The following is a 14,027-nucleotide window of genomic DNA, read 5'->3' as shown; positions in this document are numbered from 1 at the left end:
ACTGCTTCATTTAAATTTCCCCTGAACCCAGATCCTCATACAACTTTCTCCTGTGCTTGTTGATAAGCCTGTGGGCTCCACTTGTTTGCTATCTCCCTCACTGTAATCATCAAATAAAATTGACTTCTTCGAATTACACGTTTATCCCTGGGGATCTGAGATTGATTGGGCTAGAACTATACATGGTATACTAGATATAAATGGTATGGAAAAAAAATAAAAGCGGGGGAAAGGATAAGAAGTGCTGGGGAAGGGGCTGTTTGCGATTTAAATAGGATGCTTACGAAACACCTCGGTGATAAAGTGACATCTGAGCAAAGATATGAAAGAAGTGGGGGATTTTTTGAACGGTTGAGTATCTAGGAAAAGAGCAGTAGAGGGAGGGTAAACAGTTAGTGCAAAAGCCCCGAGTAGGAGCTTGCAGAGCGTGTTTCAACCACACTTGGTCACTGACCCTACGTTGACAACCTCTTTAATTCCGAAACCTACCCCCACTCCATCGTTACTCCCTTATCCTGCTTTTTCATTTTTCCATAGAACTTTTCAATATATCATTCCGTGTTCATTATGTTTGTTTTCTGCTTTGCGCGAGGGAGGGCATCTTCGCCAGTCTGGGTCGCCGATGCAGCTCGAGCTTCTAGCAGTGTGGGGCACCCCGCAGGAGCTCGATAGGCCGTACCGTTCGGAGGCCCCGGGCCGGGGAGAGACAGCGGTCAAGGTAAGGAGGAAGAGACCGGTCTCCCGGGGCCTCGGTCGGGGGAAGCCCCTGCTGGAGACCCGCAGGTAAGGAACCGCACCTCCCACCGCCCCGGTCCCCCGGCCGGATGCGCATCCCCGCGCGTGCGCCGGATGCGGCCCGGGTCAAGGCGCCCGTCCGATTGGCTGCGGCCGGCGCCTAGAAGCGGCGTTGCGCGTGCGCGCTCCTTCCTCGCGGTCTTGTGCCGTAGGTTTTGCTCTTCAGCCTCCGCTGTCTCCGTGGCACCCCAATCTTCCTGTCTAGGGTGCTCGTTCCCGTTGCTCGGAATGTTCCCGGAACTCAATAACCTTCTCAATACCACCCCTGACCAGGCGGAGCAGGTAAGAGATTGCACGGTCGGGAAGGGGGCGCGTCCTGGGAGCGTGGCGGAAGACCGTACGGGAAGCGCACGCGGACCCGTGAGAAATAACGCGACGTCTGGGGACCCCGGGGCGCCTGGGAGTTGTAGTGCAAAGAGGGCCCGCCCGGAGCTGGCCTGGACATTTGGGCTTGTGGGAGATGGGCATCTCGCGCCTTCTCATAGGTCGTGCGTGCCCTTGAAAGTCCATAGAAAGCATGTCCGACGTTTGGATTGGCTTAAGTTCGCAGACGTGTACCGGGCGAGCCCTTTGCGTGTTCAGTGTGGTGGGAGTTCCGGCGCTCCAGAAGAGGCTGCCTGAGAGGAGAGGAGAGGAGAGGAGAGTTCGACTCTCCACCCATCACGTGGGACCAGATTCTTAACCATCCTGAGCCTCCCTCTGGCTCGGGAGCGCTCGGCAGGTCGCAGCGAATGCTGCTGCTCCTCTTCCTCCTCGTGTTCTCGAATAGTGCTCTTTGAAGCTGCTCTCAGCCAACGTTGGATTGTAGGAGTCCATCTTTGGCACCACAGGCTCGCTACTCTTGTTTTCTTCTCCCTCCTCACACTCTAGGGCATTTCGAAAATTTCCACGCTTTCGCCCAAGGGTTACCTCTCCTAGGAATATACCTGACTTATTTCATAGCTGTTGTTTTTCTGATGAAATGGTAAGCTCTTCCAGAAAGACAGGACACCAAGTGTGTAAAACCTTTTTATGACTCCCTAATGCCTGGCAAATAGTATTCAGTGGATACTTGTGCATCTTAATTGCCCAGCAGTTCTTCTCTGCCCAAGCCTCCAGATGGCGCCGGTTACCTTGCCAGTTACTACTAGCACCTCCAAAGTCCAAGCCCAGGGCCACAGGGAATGGAGGATAGAAGTGGGCGCCAGGAAATGACAAATGGCGCTAGGGTTAACCCTCAAATTCTGCTAGTGTGATCTTTCATATTTTATAAGTGAAAAAAATCACAACAGCACAGAGACGACCTTCCCTGTCACTGAGAAGGAACTAGGGGTGGCTGGAGCAGGGCAGCCAGGCCCTGCAGAGACCACTGTTAGAGGTCTTTCCAGGGCTCTCCATGATCAGAGCTCTGCCTGAAGCAGTTTCCAGGGCCTTTGGGAGGAGGACTTTGATACTGGAAGTCTCTGTCAACAACTACTTCTTCACTCTCCCCTACCTAGGGGACAGAATTGGAAGCAGGATTAGAAATAGGGAGGAAGCTGGATCAGATGACTTTTTAGAAGACCCCTTAAAATCTTGGCAGTCAGTGATTTTTGTTGGATTCCATGATAAAAGCTTCCTTTGTTCAGGATTTAATTCTCTCCAAGACTGGTGAGGAAGAGAAGGGATTCTATTCTTTATTGCCTTGGGAATTATGAGGTTGAGATATGCTTGCCCATAATGAGTGACTTAATACCAATCATTTTAATTATTGGTTTTTCCATAATTTTGACTTATTTTCTTCTTTTTGTGGTTAAATACACACACACACACACACATATGCAGAGTCTCCAGGTGTAGAAATTTAGGGGTGGATACAACCGGCTAGATTTTGACACTCAGCTGACCTCTTTCCTGGGAGTCTAATTCATGTTTTTGTGTTCTTCTTAACTTTTAGGGGAAACTGACTCTACTCTGTGATGCCAAGACAGATGGCAGTTTCCTTGTGCACCACTTTCTCTCCTTCTATCTCAAAGGTATGGACTGTAGAAAAAGAAAACCCAAGGCAAAAAAAAAAAAAAAAGCCTGATTCAGGAAGCAATAGGAATCGTATTAACTAGCCAGGGCTTTGGTGTTCGGGCAGCCAAATGGCTGTTTATCAGGTAGCTGATTACTGGACCATCTGGTCCGTCTCCTACTCTGCCAGAGAGTGGCATGTGCTCCCTGTATCCAGTCCCGCCTTCCACTTCTCCACGTCCTGCATAGGCACTGCCTCCCGGAGGTCCTTGTGTGGCCTTCTCATTTAGTTGCTCCTTGGTCCTTGTCTATTTTGAAGTCTCTAGGCACTTGACCCATTAACACTTTGCCCTGGCAGTAGATGCTTCCTAAAGAACACAGGGAAGAAAACAGCATTGCCACTGCAATTCACCCACAGAAATTGATTAGAAGAAGAAAACAGCCAAATGAAAAAAAGATTTATTGATTTTCCTTGAGTCCCCACTGAGCCAGGCCAGGAAATAAGGTAGACCTTTGGCACTCTTAATTGTAATAATTTACAGCTTTGAAATATTTTCCTTTCCAGATGATGTTATTGTCGGCTTATAAAGACCAAGAGAATCTGCAGATAAATTATTAGAATTAATTATGTTCATAAGGTAGCTAGAACTTCTTTGTGCTCTCCTTGTCTCCTCTTGGGTATAAGACTAGTTTAAAAAATCCATTGTAGGGCTTCCCTGGTGTCGCAGTGGTTGAGAATCTGCCTGCCAATGCAGGGGACACGGGTTCGAGCCCTGGTCTGGGAAGATCCCACATGCCGCGGAGCAACTAGGCCCGTGAGCCACGACTACTGAGCCTGCGTGTCTGGAGCCTGTGCTCCGCAACAAGAGAGGCCGCGAGAGTGAAAGGCCTGCGCACCGCGATGAAGAGTGGCCCCTGCTTGCCGCAACTAGAGAAAGCCCTCGCACAGAAACGAAGACCCAACACAGCCAAAAACAAAACAAACAAACAAAAATCCATTGTATTTCTGTACACCAACAAGCAATTAGAAAAATATAATTTTTTTAAAAACCACAATTTATTTTCAGTGGAACAAATTAAGATTCCTAGTAATACCTCTCACAGAGGAAGTACATCTCAGAATCAATGAAATAAGATATTATTATTAAATACGAGAAAAAGTACATCTTAGAATCAAATTGGGTATGTCAGGTTGCAAGGCCTCGGTTCTCTAGATCTGCCTCATTGCTTTTGTTTCCAGAGGCATGAAGTATACGAGACTGATTGTAAGTAGAGACTTTATTAAAAATCAGTTTATTTTATTTTATTTTCCAGCTAATTGTAAAGTCTGCTTTGTGGCACTCATCCAGTCCTTCAGTCACTACAATATCGTGGGACAGAAGCTGGTAAATATTTTAGAACTCCGTGATGAGATCCCTGAGTGAGTGTGTGTGCCAGGCATGTGTGAGTGTGCTGTCAGGCTGGGCTTCCCTGTTTGGGTTGTGGAGAATTTAGCAAGGGAGGGACTAAGGAAACCATGGAATCCTGAACCCCTTATCTGAAGGGCTAAGGCAGCATCTCTACATGTTTTGTTAATTTATAAAGTTTGTAGAACCAGATCTGGTGTGTGTTTTTAAAAAATATTTATTTATTTATTTGGTTGCACTGGGTCTAGTTTCGGCAGGCGGGCTCCTTAGTTGCGGCATGTGAACTCTTAGTTGCGGCATGCATGTGGGATCTAGTTCCCTGACCAGGGATCGAACCCGGGCCCCCTGCATTGGGAGTGCGGAGTTTTATCCAGTGCCCCACGAGGGAAGTCCCAGATCTGTTGTTAATTAATCAAACTCTTCTCTGTTGAGTCTGGACCAGTTCAGGTTTTCTCCTTCTCGGTGTGAGCTTTAATCTTGTTCCTAGTGAGTGAGAGATCACAGCTTGGTCTGCTGCCAAGTTGAGTGCCTCCCACTGTGTCTCCCTAAGTCTAGGGCTTAGGACACAAATGTGGGGAGAGGCAGACGCTTTTGTCATGTGCCTCTTACCTCATCTTGGTTTGCCCCTCATCTCATTAGATGCAGCCAAGCAAGAATAAGATGGCCCAGAGGCTGGTGAACCTCCTGGCCTGGCTTGGCCCATTACTTGTTACCTGTGACCTGGTGAATTTACTGGGTTGTTATTGTAGTGTGTTTTTTTGTTTGTTTGTTTTTTTAAAGTCCTAGGATTTTTTTAAAATTTATGTTATTTATTTCTTGGCTGCGTTGGGTTTTTGTTGCTGTGCGCGGGCTTTCTCTAGTTGCGCGAGCAAGTGCTACTCTTCGTTGCAGTGCGCGGGCTTCTCATTGCAGTGGCTTCTTTTTGTTGCGGAGTGTGGGCTCTAGGCGCGTGGGTTTCAGTAGTTGTGGCACGCAGGCTCAGTAGTTGTGGTGCACGGGCTTAGTTGCTCTGCGGCATGTGGGATCTTCCCGGACCAGGGCTCGAACCTGTGTCCCCTGCATTGGCAGGCAGATTCTTAACCACTGCGCCACCAGGGAAGTCCCTTGTAGTGTGTTTTTGCTTTTTGTTTTGATTAGGTCAGCCTCAGAGAGGGAGAGAACCAGGCCACCCATCAGCAGTGATCTTTGAAGTGCCAGTCATACTATTGGGCCACATCACTGCCTCTTCTCTGATGGGGAGAAAACAATGAGAGAGTGAGAGAAGGGTAAGCTCTTTCTCATCCTTTGCAGGGAAGGGAGAAGTTCCTGTGTTAGAGGTCAGATCGTGAGCTCAGGGAGCACTGTCATGTCACGAACGTGTGTTGCATTCCAGGTCTGTGAGGCATGTCTGTGGCCCTAGCATCTGTTTTTATAGATGAGAAAGTTGTGTATTCTCATATCCAGTTTGGCTGCTTTTTCTGTTACCTTGGAATCATCAACACGGCAGGAAAGACATGCACAGCACTGGGTGTGCAAAGCACTAGAGCATGAGCTTCCATCCTCTTGGTGTATTATTGTTCTTACATCAGGAGAATGGTAATGAGTGAGAGTAAAGGTGATGATCAGGAATCCTTCTCTCTGCCAGGGTGGCTACGTTGCTAATGGTGTTGCATATAGTGAACTCTGGTGTATGAATGAGTGATTGAGGCCTGGTCTAGGGACATGAGGGGTCTAAGAAGTTCCATGTCACCTGTTTCTGCACAGACAGAACAGTGGGTTGCACATTTAGATGGTGTTACCATCTCTGGGTGTTTGTTGAAATGCACATTCTTGGGCCCTGCCCCCAAGGCTTCTGGTTCTGGAGATCTGGAGTGGGGCTCAGGGATCTGCATTTTAATCAGGTATCTCAAGAGAGTCTTAATTGTGTGTTTCATGAAGACCTGTATTTAAGAAGTGCTGGTCTAGAGCAGGGGTTGACCAACCACAGCCTGCACCCCCTATTTTTTGTAGATAAAGTTTTATTAGAACACAGCCAGCCCCATTTGCTCATGAATGGTCTATGGCTGCTCTTGCTCTATGGTAGCAGAGTTGAGTAGTTGCAGCAGGGAATGTCATCCTGCCACCGTCTTTACTGTTATTATTTACTTACTGTATTTTTTTTTGAATATTTGAATTTTATTTTATTTATTTTTTTATATAGCAGGTTCTTATTAGTTATCTATTTTATACGTATTAGTGTATACATGTCAATCCCAATCTCCCAATTCATCCCACCACCACCCCACCACGTACTGTTTTTAAAATTTTGTAACTATGTGCCCTTAAAAAAGAAACTTTATATTACTATTATAAATTAAAAACCAGTACTGGGTAATCATAAAAATAAATATATAAGCAAAAGAAAGTAAATTAAAAAAAAAATGTGACAGGTAAATGTAAACGCACATCTGAAAGCAGAACGAGGATTGTGTGTTGGGAACACCCAGGGGAGGCAAGACATGGGCTCCTCCAGAGGGTGGACAGACACACGTCTGCAGGGTTCAGAACGTGTCCGGAGCCCTCTCGTGAGCTGGAGTCTAGCCTCTCTGGTGGGTCCCCCGCAAGGCGCAGGAACTCATTCGCCTCTCCATCGGGTGTAGGGTGTCAGCCTGACCACAGCGCGGGAATGCGGGCAGCTCGTGTTCCTCGAGGGTCTCAAGTCTGCGGTGGACATCTTCTTTCGGCCTCAGGAGGATCCACACCCCCTGCAGTTCCTCAGGTCAGTCAGCCCACGACCCAGCCCAGAGCACACCTGGCAGGTAGGCCCAGCCCAGGGTTGCTGTGTGATTCCTTCTCCTCAGTGTATGGGAGGGCAGAGCTGGCTTCAGGAGTCAGACACCTCCCTGGTATCGCAGCATTATCAGAAGGTCCTTGGCTCTGACCGTAGGCCAGAGGGTGTGTGGCTGTCCCTGAAGCGATAGAAAGCATCATTTGCTGGACATGTGGCAGAATAGTGTGCTTTGCTGGTTTTTCCAACCCTGGCTCAGAGCCCTAGCACACACCTCTGTTCTGTTCTTGGCTTGATACGGGGTCAGCAAACTACGGGCCATGGGCCAGCTACCTGTTTTGGTAAATAAAATTTTGTTGGAATAGCCACACTCGTTTGTTCGCGTATTGTCCCTGGCTGTCTGGCACTACAGCAGCAGAGGTGAGAGTTGAGACAGGGACCATATGACCCACAAGCCTAAAATATTTACTGTTGGCCCTTTAAGAAAAAGTTTGTTGCCTGCAGGTTGGTGTTCCTGCTTCTTGTCTTTCATGAGCATCAGTCACAGACGTAGCGGATGCCGCACCTGGCTGCTGTGCTTCCTCCGCCCCAGGGAGTCTGTACGGGACCTCTCCCCGCTCTGCGCTCCCTCAGACTCAGCCTTACGTAGTTGCCGGGCTCAGTGTGGAGTCAGAAGGCCACGTGTCCTGACCCTGTATGTGTGGCCTGGGGCACAGCCCTTCACATCTCTGAACCTGGGTGTCTGTCTGAGTGCATGGGCCTGGTTTACACCTGAGCCCAGGTTATACGGCACTGTTGTCCCGGCTGTCAGTGGGGCTCAGCCCTGGAGTGTGGGGCAGTGGGGCCCAGGCACTGGGCCCCGACCTATTGCTGGGAGACAACTGCTGTAGTCACTGGGGAGATGGAGGTAGCAGGGCCATGTGTGTCAGAAACAGGTTGGACCTGGTACGCACACGAGCACACTGGTAGCCCTTAGACTGCTGCCCTCACCCCCAGGACACCTGAACCGTTGCTTAGCTTTCATACCCAATTGTGACCTCCTGGGAAGGCCTCTCCTGCCCAGTCCCAATGAGTCTTTCAGATGCCTTAAGCTCTTGGATTGAGAGGCTGTATGAGCCTTGGGGGCTGTTTATTTCTGTGTCTGCCAGTTTTTAGCACAGTGCTTTGTACCTAGTAGGCCTCAGGGAATATTTGAACTGAAGTAAATGTACTCACGTGTGCATGTGTGCCTTTTCTTTCCAGCCAGATCGTGAGCCCCTTGGTGCCAAGGACTGGAATCCAGTTCCTTCCCTCCCCCTAACCCTTTCCTGTGGTGCTGTGCAGTCTCATAAACACTTGTAGAGCACGTGAGCTCTCTGGTAACTTTTGCCCTGTGTCCCAGGGAGGCCAACTCTGGGAACCTGCAGCCGCTGTATGAGTTTGTGCAGGAGGCCCTGAAGCCCATGGACAGTGGGGAGGCTGCCTGGAGGTGCCCGGTGCTGCTGGTGGACGACCTCAGTGTGCTGCTAAGCCTGGGCGTGGGGGCAGTGGCAGTGCTGGACTTCGTCCACTACTGCAGAGCCACCGTGTGCCGGGAACAGAAGGTAATCATGGGCCTGCTCCCTCTGCTCCTGCCTGTGACCCGTACGGGCCGACAGGCCCAGGCCTCACTTGCTTGCAGTGATCTTTTCTGTTTAAGTGCTTGGGGCTTTGGCTTTACCCTGGCAGGCCCAGGAACCTTTCAGTCAATGCACCTTGCTCTCCACTACCTGCCATTGATGAAAAATAAGGCCCTGAAAACTAAAAGGGTGCCGGCACTGTCTTTAACGGGGCTGGTCATTTGCGGTACTGCTGCTGTCCCCGCTCTGCCACGCGGTGTCATATCGCTCTGAGTGTGTTTTGAAGGTTGGCTGAGATAATGGGTGTAAAACTGCTTTAAAAACTGTGAGGTGAAAAAAAAAAAAAATTGTGAGGTGAAGGGACCTCCCTGGCGGTCCAGTGGTTAAAACTCTGTGCTTCCACTGCAGGGGCATGGGTTCGATCCCTGGTCGGGGAACTAAGATCTCGCATGCCGCAAGGTGCAGCCAAAAAAATAAAACAATATGAAAATTGTGAGGTGCAATACAGGGATAGGGTGTAACCTTCATTGTCAAGTGGTGAGGCAAAAATAGAAATTCTGCCATACTAGAGATTTTAACAAAATAGGAACAGCTGTGGTGCCCATCTCCCAGGAACCAGACTGCAAGAGTTAAGTGAGGGGAAGCTTGTAGCACGGCAGCTCAGCGTGTGGCCCACAGGGCCAGGCGGGGTGCAGAGCAGTGGGGAGTGGGTAAATGGGTTGGCCAGGGGTGTGTGGATCCAGCAGTGCATGTTGCTCACCTGCATGCAAGGTCCTGCCTGGAAGCTGGGGTCAGGGGACCTTCTGAGGCCATCCTGGCTACAGTCACAGGGCCAGGTGCCAGGGTGATGGGGAGAGAAGGGAAGGAGGAGGAAATGTATGGGGCTTGGAGGGCGCAGTTCACTGGGGCTTGTGGAGGGAGTGAAGCAGTCAGTCAGCTTCTGCAGCTCAGCCTGCTCTGTGGCCCACTACCAGCCTCTCTTTGTAGCAATACTTCTTTTAGTTGAAAAAGTAAAACTTGGGAATAGTTCAGTGAAGCAGAAAAGAAGATATAAACAGTATAAAGGCTATTTTAGCCAAAAGTAATTGTCTCTTTTCCTCTGTTGTATATCCTTCCAGAGAGTCTATGCAGTCATGAACACGTTTGTATGTGCACTTGTCTCCCTGCATTTTTCTTCACAATATTGGTAACCTACCATTCACACAGTTTGGTACCTCTTTCCTTTTACTAACACACAGTATGTTTTGCTGTCCATTGCCCCAAAACAGAACACACAGATCTGCTTTATTCTTTTTAACAATTGGACACTATTCCTTGCTTGTGGATGGATTGAGCTGAAGTACAGGTTGGATGTGCTGGTGAAACTATCCAGCAGATGATTGCAGTTATGGTCCTAGAGCCCAGGCACGGGTGCTTCCCACAAAGCGGATGCTACAGCTGGGAGGCTGATCTGTGAGAGGGGTGCAGGGCAGTGGAGGCTCTGAGAGCCCAGCACACCCTGGTCCTGGCATCCCTTGCCATCAGTCTCCATCATGGTCTCTGTTGCAGGGAAATGTAGTGGCCCTTGTGCACGACAGTGGAGATGCCGAGGACGAGGAGAATGACATCCTGCTGAATGGCCTTGGTCACCAGAGCCACCTGATACTGCGGGCTGAAGGCCTGGCCACCGGCTTCTGCAAGGACGTTCATGGGCAGGTGCGCAGGGGCTGGGGCTCACTGGGAGCTGCTCGCCTCCCGAGTCTAGGCTGTCCGTGGGATAGTGTCCGGCTGTGGGGTGGTCTGGTTGGGGCGTGCCTTCAGGTGGAAGGGAAGCCTCAGAAGTTGTGTGAATGCAGGTCACAGTCCGCCCCAAGGGGTGCTTGGCCCCATGCACCAAGGCAGGTTTTCCATGATGGTCCATTTGCAGCCAAAGGGGAGCTCCTGAAGAGAAGATGGCTGTCTACAGGGGAAGGCAGTAAACAGCGGAATTCCTCTGCAGGACCACAGCAGGCTTTGTATATTCAGGCCAACACCGTTCCTTTTAAAATAGAGACTTGGGACTTCCCTGGTGGCGCAGTGGTTAACAATCCGCCTGCCAATGCAGGGGACCTGGGTTCAAGCCCTGGTCCGGGAAGATCCCACATGCCGCGGAGCAACTAAGCCCGTGCGCCACAACTACTGAGCCTGCGCTCTTGAGCCGTGAGCCACAACTACTGAGCCCACATGCCAGAACTACTGAAGCCTGCGTGCCTAGAGCCCATGCTCCACAACAAGAGAAGCCACGGCAGTGAGAAGCCCATGCACCGCAACTAGAGTAGCCCCTACTCGCTGCAACTAGAGAAAGCCTGCGTGCAACAAGGAAGACCCAACGCAGCCAAAAAAAATTTTTTTAATAAAAATATAATAAAATAGAGACTTGGGAAGGCCATTCCACTGGCCGGCGTTGCCACCCCCACTGCTGCCTCTGCCTGGGATGTTTGGAGTACTTAGGTGGAAGCTGAGTCCTGCCCTGGGAGGGAGGTCAGGTTCTCCCCATGCCCAGGGGCTGCCGTGGTTCTCTGCCTTCTGAAACTTCTCTTTTGGGATCACCCCAAAGCCTTTACCACCTCTTCCAGGTTAACTTCATGTTGACCCCTTTTGACCCTTTAAGGGTGGGTGGGCGTTTTGGCCCAGAGTCGTTCAGAGTCAGGTGTGGAAAACGAAGCACAGGCCCAGAGATGCTGTGCTGGTGGTGCGCCCCAGGCATAGCCTGAGGAGAAGCTTCTGCCGGCAGCTTATGGCTCTGAAGCCAGTCAGCCCTCCAGAGCTTTCTAGTCACTAGAGACAAATGTCCAGTCTTCCTGAGCCTCGGAATTGAGTGTACACATTCTGTTGTGTTGATTTTCAAAATTCATCTAGCCAAAAAGTACAAAACCATGCACACAGAAAAGACCAAAGGGATATACACAAAAATACTTTAATGGTTCTTCTCTGGATGGGTTTTTTCTACCTTTTACTTTTCTTTGTCTCTCATGTTTTCTGTAATGAGCAAATATTACTATTGTAATGGAGGGGAAACCTTTATTTTTAGGTGGCTGGTAGTAAGCTTTGTTTTGGAAGTTGGTCCCATTACTGCATGGTGCATGACCTCAATTGAAGGTCACCGATGAAGCAGGAAGGGTTCACAATGGAGCAGGTATTTGGGGGGGGGCCTTTCCTCTTTCACTCTTCTTTTTGTCACTTAGCTGAGGATCCTGTGGAGGAGACCATCACAGCCCACAGCCCAGCGAGATCGGAGCCTCACTTACCAGTACAAGATACAAGACAAGAATGTGTCCTTTTTTGCCAAAGGAATGTCTCCTGCTGTTCTGTGACCTGATTTAGGGCCAGCTGAAGCTACCTTGGACTATTTTTAGTTGTGAAAGATAAAGCAACTGAGCAGAAATGGATCTTTACACCTTTGTTGTGGACTGACAGTTCCGCTGTGACCCAGGGATGGTGGAATGGTGCTGTGATGGTTGCCTTTGTTCCCCTGGGCCCTGTTTAGAAAACACATGAGGAAGCTGCAACCCTGCCTCAGCTGAGATGCTGCATGTTGAACTGGGTGAAATGGGTCCTTTGGAGCTTTCCTCGTAAACACGCTTTAGCCCCAGCTGCCCATTTTTGGTTGTGATGCCTTTCAGAGCCAGAATGGGTGTGGATGTACTAGCCAGGAGGCAGTCCTGGATGGCAGGTGTCCAAGGTGACAGCTAGGATATTCGTGGCCGGCACAAAGTGAGTTCCCACCTCATGGCTTCCTGTGGATTGTCTCATTTCATTTTCACCTTCATCCTGAAAAAGTATTTTCTTCTTCAGTCCAGTCAGGAAATAGGCTTCGAGAGGTTTGGAAGCACGCTCAAAGCTGTAGAGCCTGCTGCCAGTAACGGAGGTCTGACTGAAGTCCACGCTTGCTGCCTGACCCTCATGGAAACCAGAGGCAGGCTCCTGCCCAGTTCACAAGTTGGCTCTTCTTGTTTCTGTCATAGCTGAGCACCTTGCCCATATGCTGAGGAGACCAAGCCATCGGGGGCCCGGCACCCTGGCCTTGGCCACACGAGGCCCCATGTAGGGCACAGGTGTGCATGGCCTTGGTGAGGGGGGGGAAGGAATGTTCTTGCTGCCAGGTAGGCTAGGACCTTGGGGAGGAGCCAGTGCCTCCCTCACCTGTGAAGACTGAAGGCGGTGAGCTCTTCCCCAGCATCCTGAAGATGCCACTTGCCACACTTAGCCCTTCAGTCAGGGTCACCTCTGAGTATTCTCTTAGAATGGGTACATTTTATTGTATGTACATTATACCACAAAGAATCTGATTTTAAAAATAAATAAAATGGAAAAATAACACTGCTTTGCAGGGACTAAGGAAGTTTCATATCCATTGTTTAATTTTAACTTTTTTTTTTAACATTTTTTAGTCTTTGCAAAAGGGAACAATTTATCACCCCGCTCCTCAAGTCATACTGACTATTGTGTTAGTTTTCCCATTGAAACAGTAGCTGCTTTTCTTCTCAAAATACTGCAGAGTTGATAGAATATTTTAAAATCATGAGTGTAACTTAAAAGAAAGTAGTCATGAAAGAATCCAATGATTCTTTTATTAATACGTCAGTATTTATACAGCTTCATATGGGCTGCAGTTCTGAATGGGTAAGGCACCACAAAACATTTTTTACATGATATGCTATTATATTTCTTCACTTGATTTATAAATGTTTTCATTAAATTTTTAATGTTTAATGGCTACTTGACATTTTTTGGTGTCATTATATTCTAATTTGCTTAGGTATTCTCTGGGCATGTCGGGTTCTGATTTTTGTAATTATAAATTGTGCTGTTATGAATTTTACATCTATACCTGTTTGGGGATGGGGGTAAGTATTTGTTTCCTTAGAACATTCATTCATTCAACAAATACTGAGCACCTTCTGAGGGTATGACAGTGACAAAATAGGTCCCTGCCCTTGAAGAGCTGATGTTCTAGTAGAGGAGACAGAGACAGTCAACAGAATTGAGAATTTAGAGACATAGAGTTAGACCATGATAAGTGCTCTAAATAAAGCAGGGAGGAGGCCTACAACGGGTGAGGAATGATGACATTTTAGAGCCTACTCCCTGAAGTGGAATTTCTGAATGAAAGCATGGACTGACCCTCACATGTCATCAAGTTGTTCTTCAGGATGATGGCGCCAGTTAACAGTGATCTATAGGTTTCCTCCACCAACATTGGGTTAATGACTAGGATATAATTTTCTCTGTTTTCCCATATGTATAGAGTCCATTCCTCACCCTTAATTATTTATCAATTAAAATCTGGTGTTGGGGCTTCCCTGGTGGCACAGTGGTTGAGAATCTGCCTGCTAATGCAGGGGACATGGGTTCGAGCCCTGGTCTGGGAAGATCCCACATGCTGCGGAGCAGCTGGGCCCGTGAGCCACAATTACTGAGCCTGCGCATCTGGAGCCTGTGCTCCGCAACAAGAGAGGCCGCGATAGTGAGAGGCCCATGCACTGCGAT

At 49.0% G+C, this 14,027-nt stretch overlaps 1 protein-coding gene across 3 annotated transcripts; it reads left to right on the top strand.

Annotated features, from left to right (window-relative positions):
- Positions 1-910: 910 nt before the first annotated feature.
- Positions 911-13,261, top strand: ELP6 (elongator acetyltransferase complex subunit 6). Of its 3 annotated transcripts, none has more exons than XM_036870590.1 (7): positions 911-1,077; positions 2,711-2,789; positions 4,084-4,154; positions 6,794-6,912; positions 8,303-8,504; positions 10,068-10,214; positions 11,723-13,261. In XM_036870590.1, exons 1-7 carry the CDS (start codon positions 1,024-1,026, stop codon positions 11,849-11,851), a joined length of 801 nt encoding a protein of 266 aa, XP_036726485.1. In that variant the 5' UTR covers positions 911-1,023; the 3' UTR covers positions 11,852-13,261. The 3 variants fall into 3 exon arrangements, with proteins under 3 accessions (XP_036726485.1, XP_036726486.1, XP_036726487.1); XM_036870591.1 differs by lacking the exon at positions 11,723-13,261 and adding an exon at positions 10,426-10,551 and having other exon boundaries at positions 929-1,077; XM_036870592.1 differs by lacking the exon at positions 4,084-4,154 and having other exon boundaries at positions 1,018-1,077.
- The last annotated feature ends 766 nt before the right edge of the window (positions 13,262-14,027 follow it).

The sequence above is a fragment of the Balaenoptera musculus genome, chromosome 11 (genome assembly GCF_009873245.2).
Source record: "Balaenoptera musculus isolate JJ_BM4_2016_0621 chromosome 11, mBalMus1.pri.v3, whole genome shotgun sequence".
Classification (NCBI taxonomy): Eukaryota; Metazoa; Chordata; class Mammalia; order Artiodactyla; family Balaenopteridae; genus Balaenoptera; species Balaenoptera musculus.
This window is presented reverse-complemented; position numbering and strand designations above follow the sequence as displayed.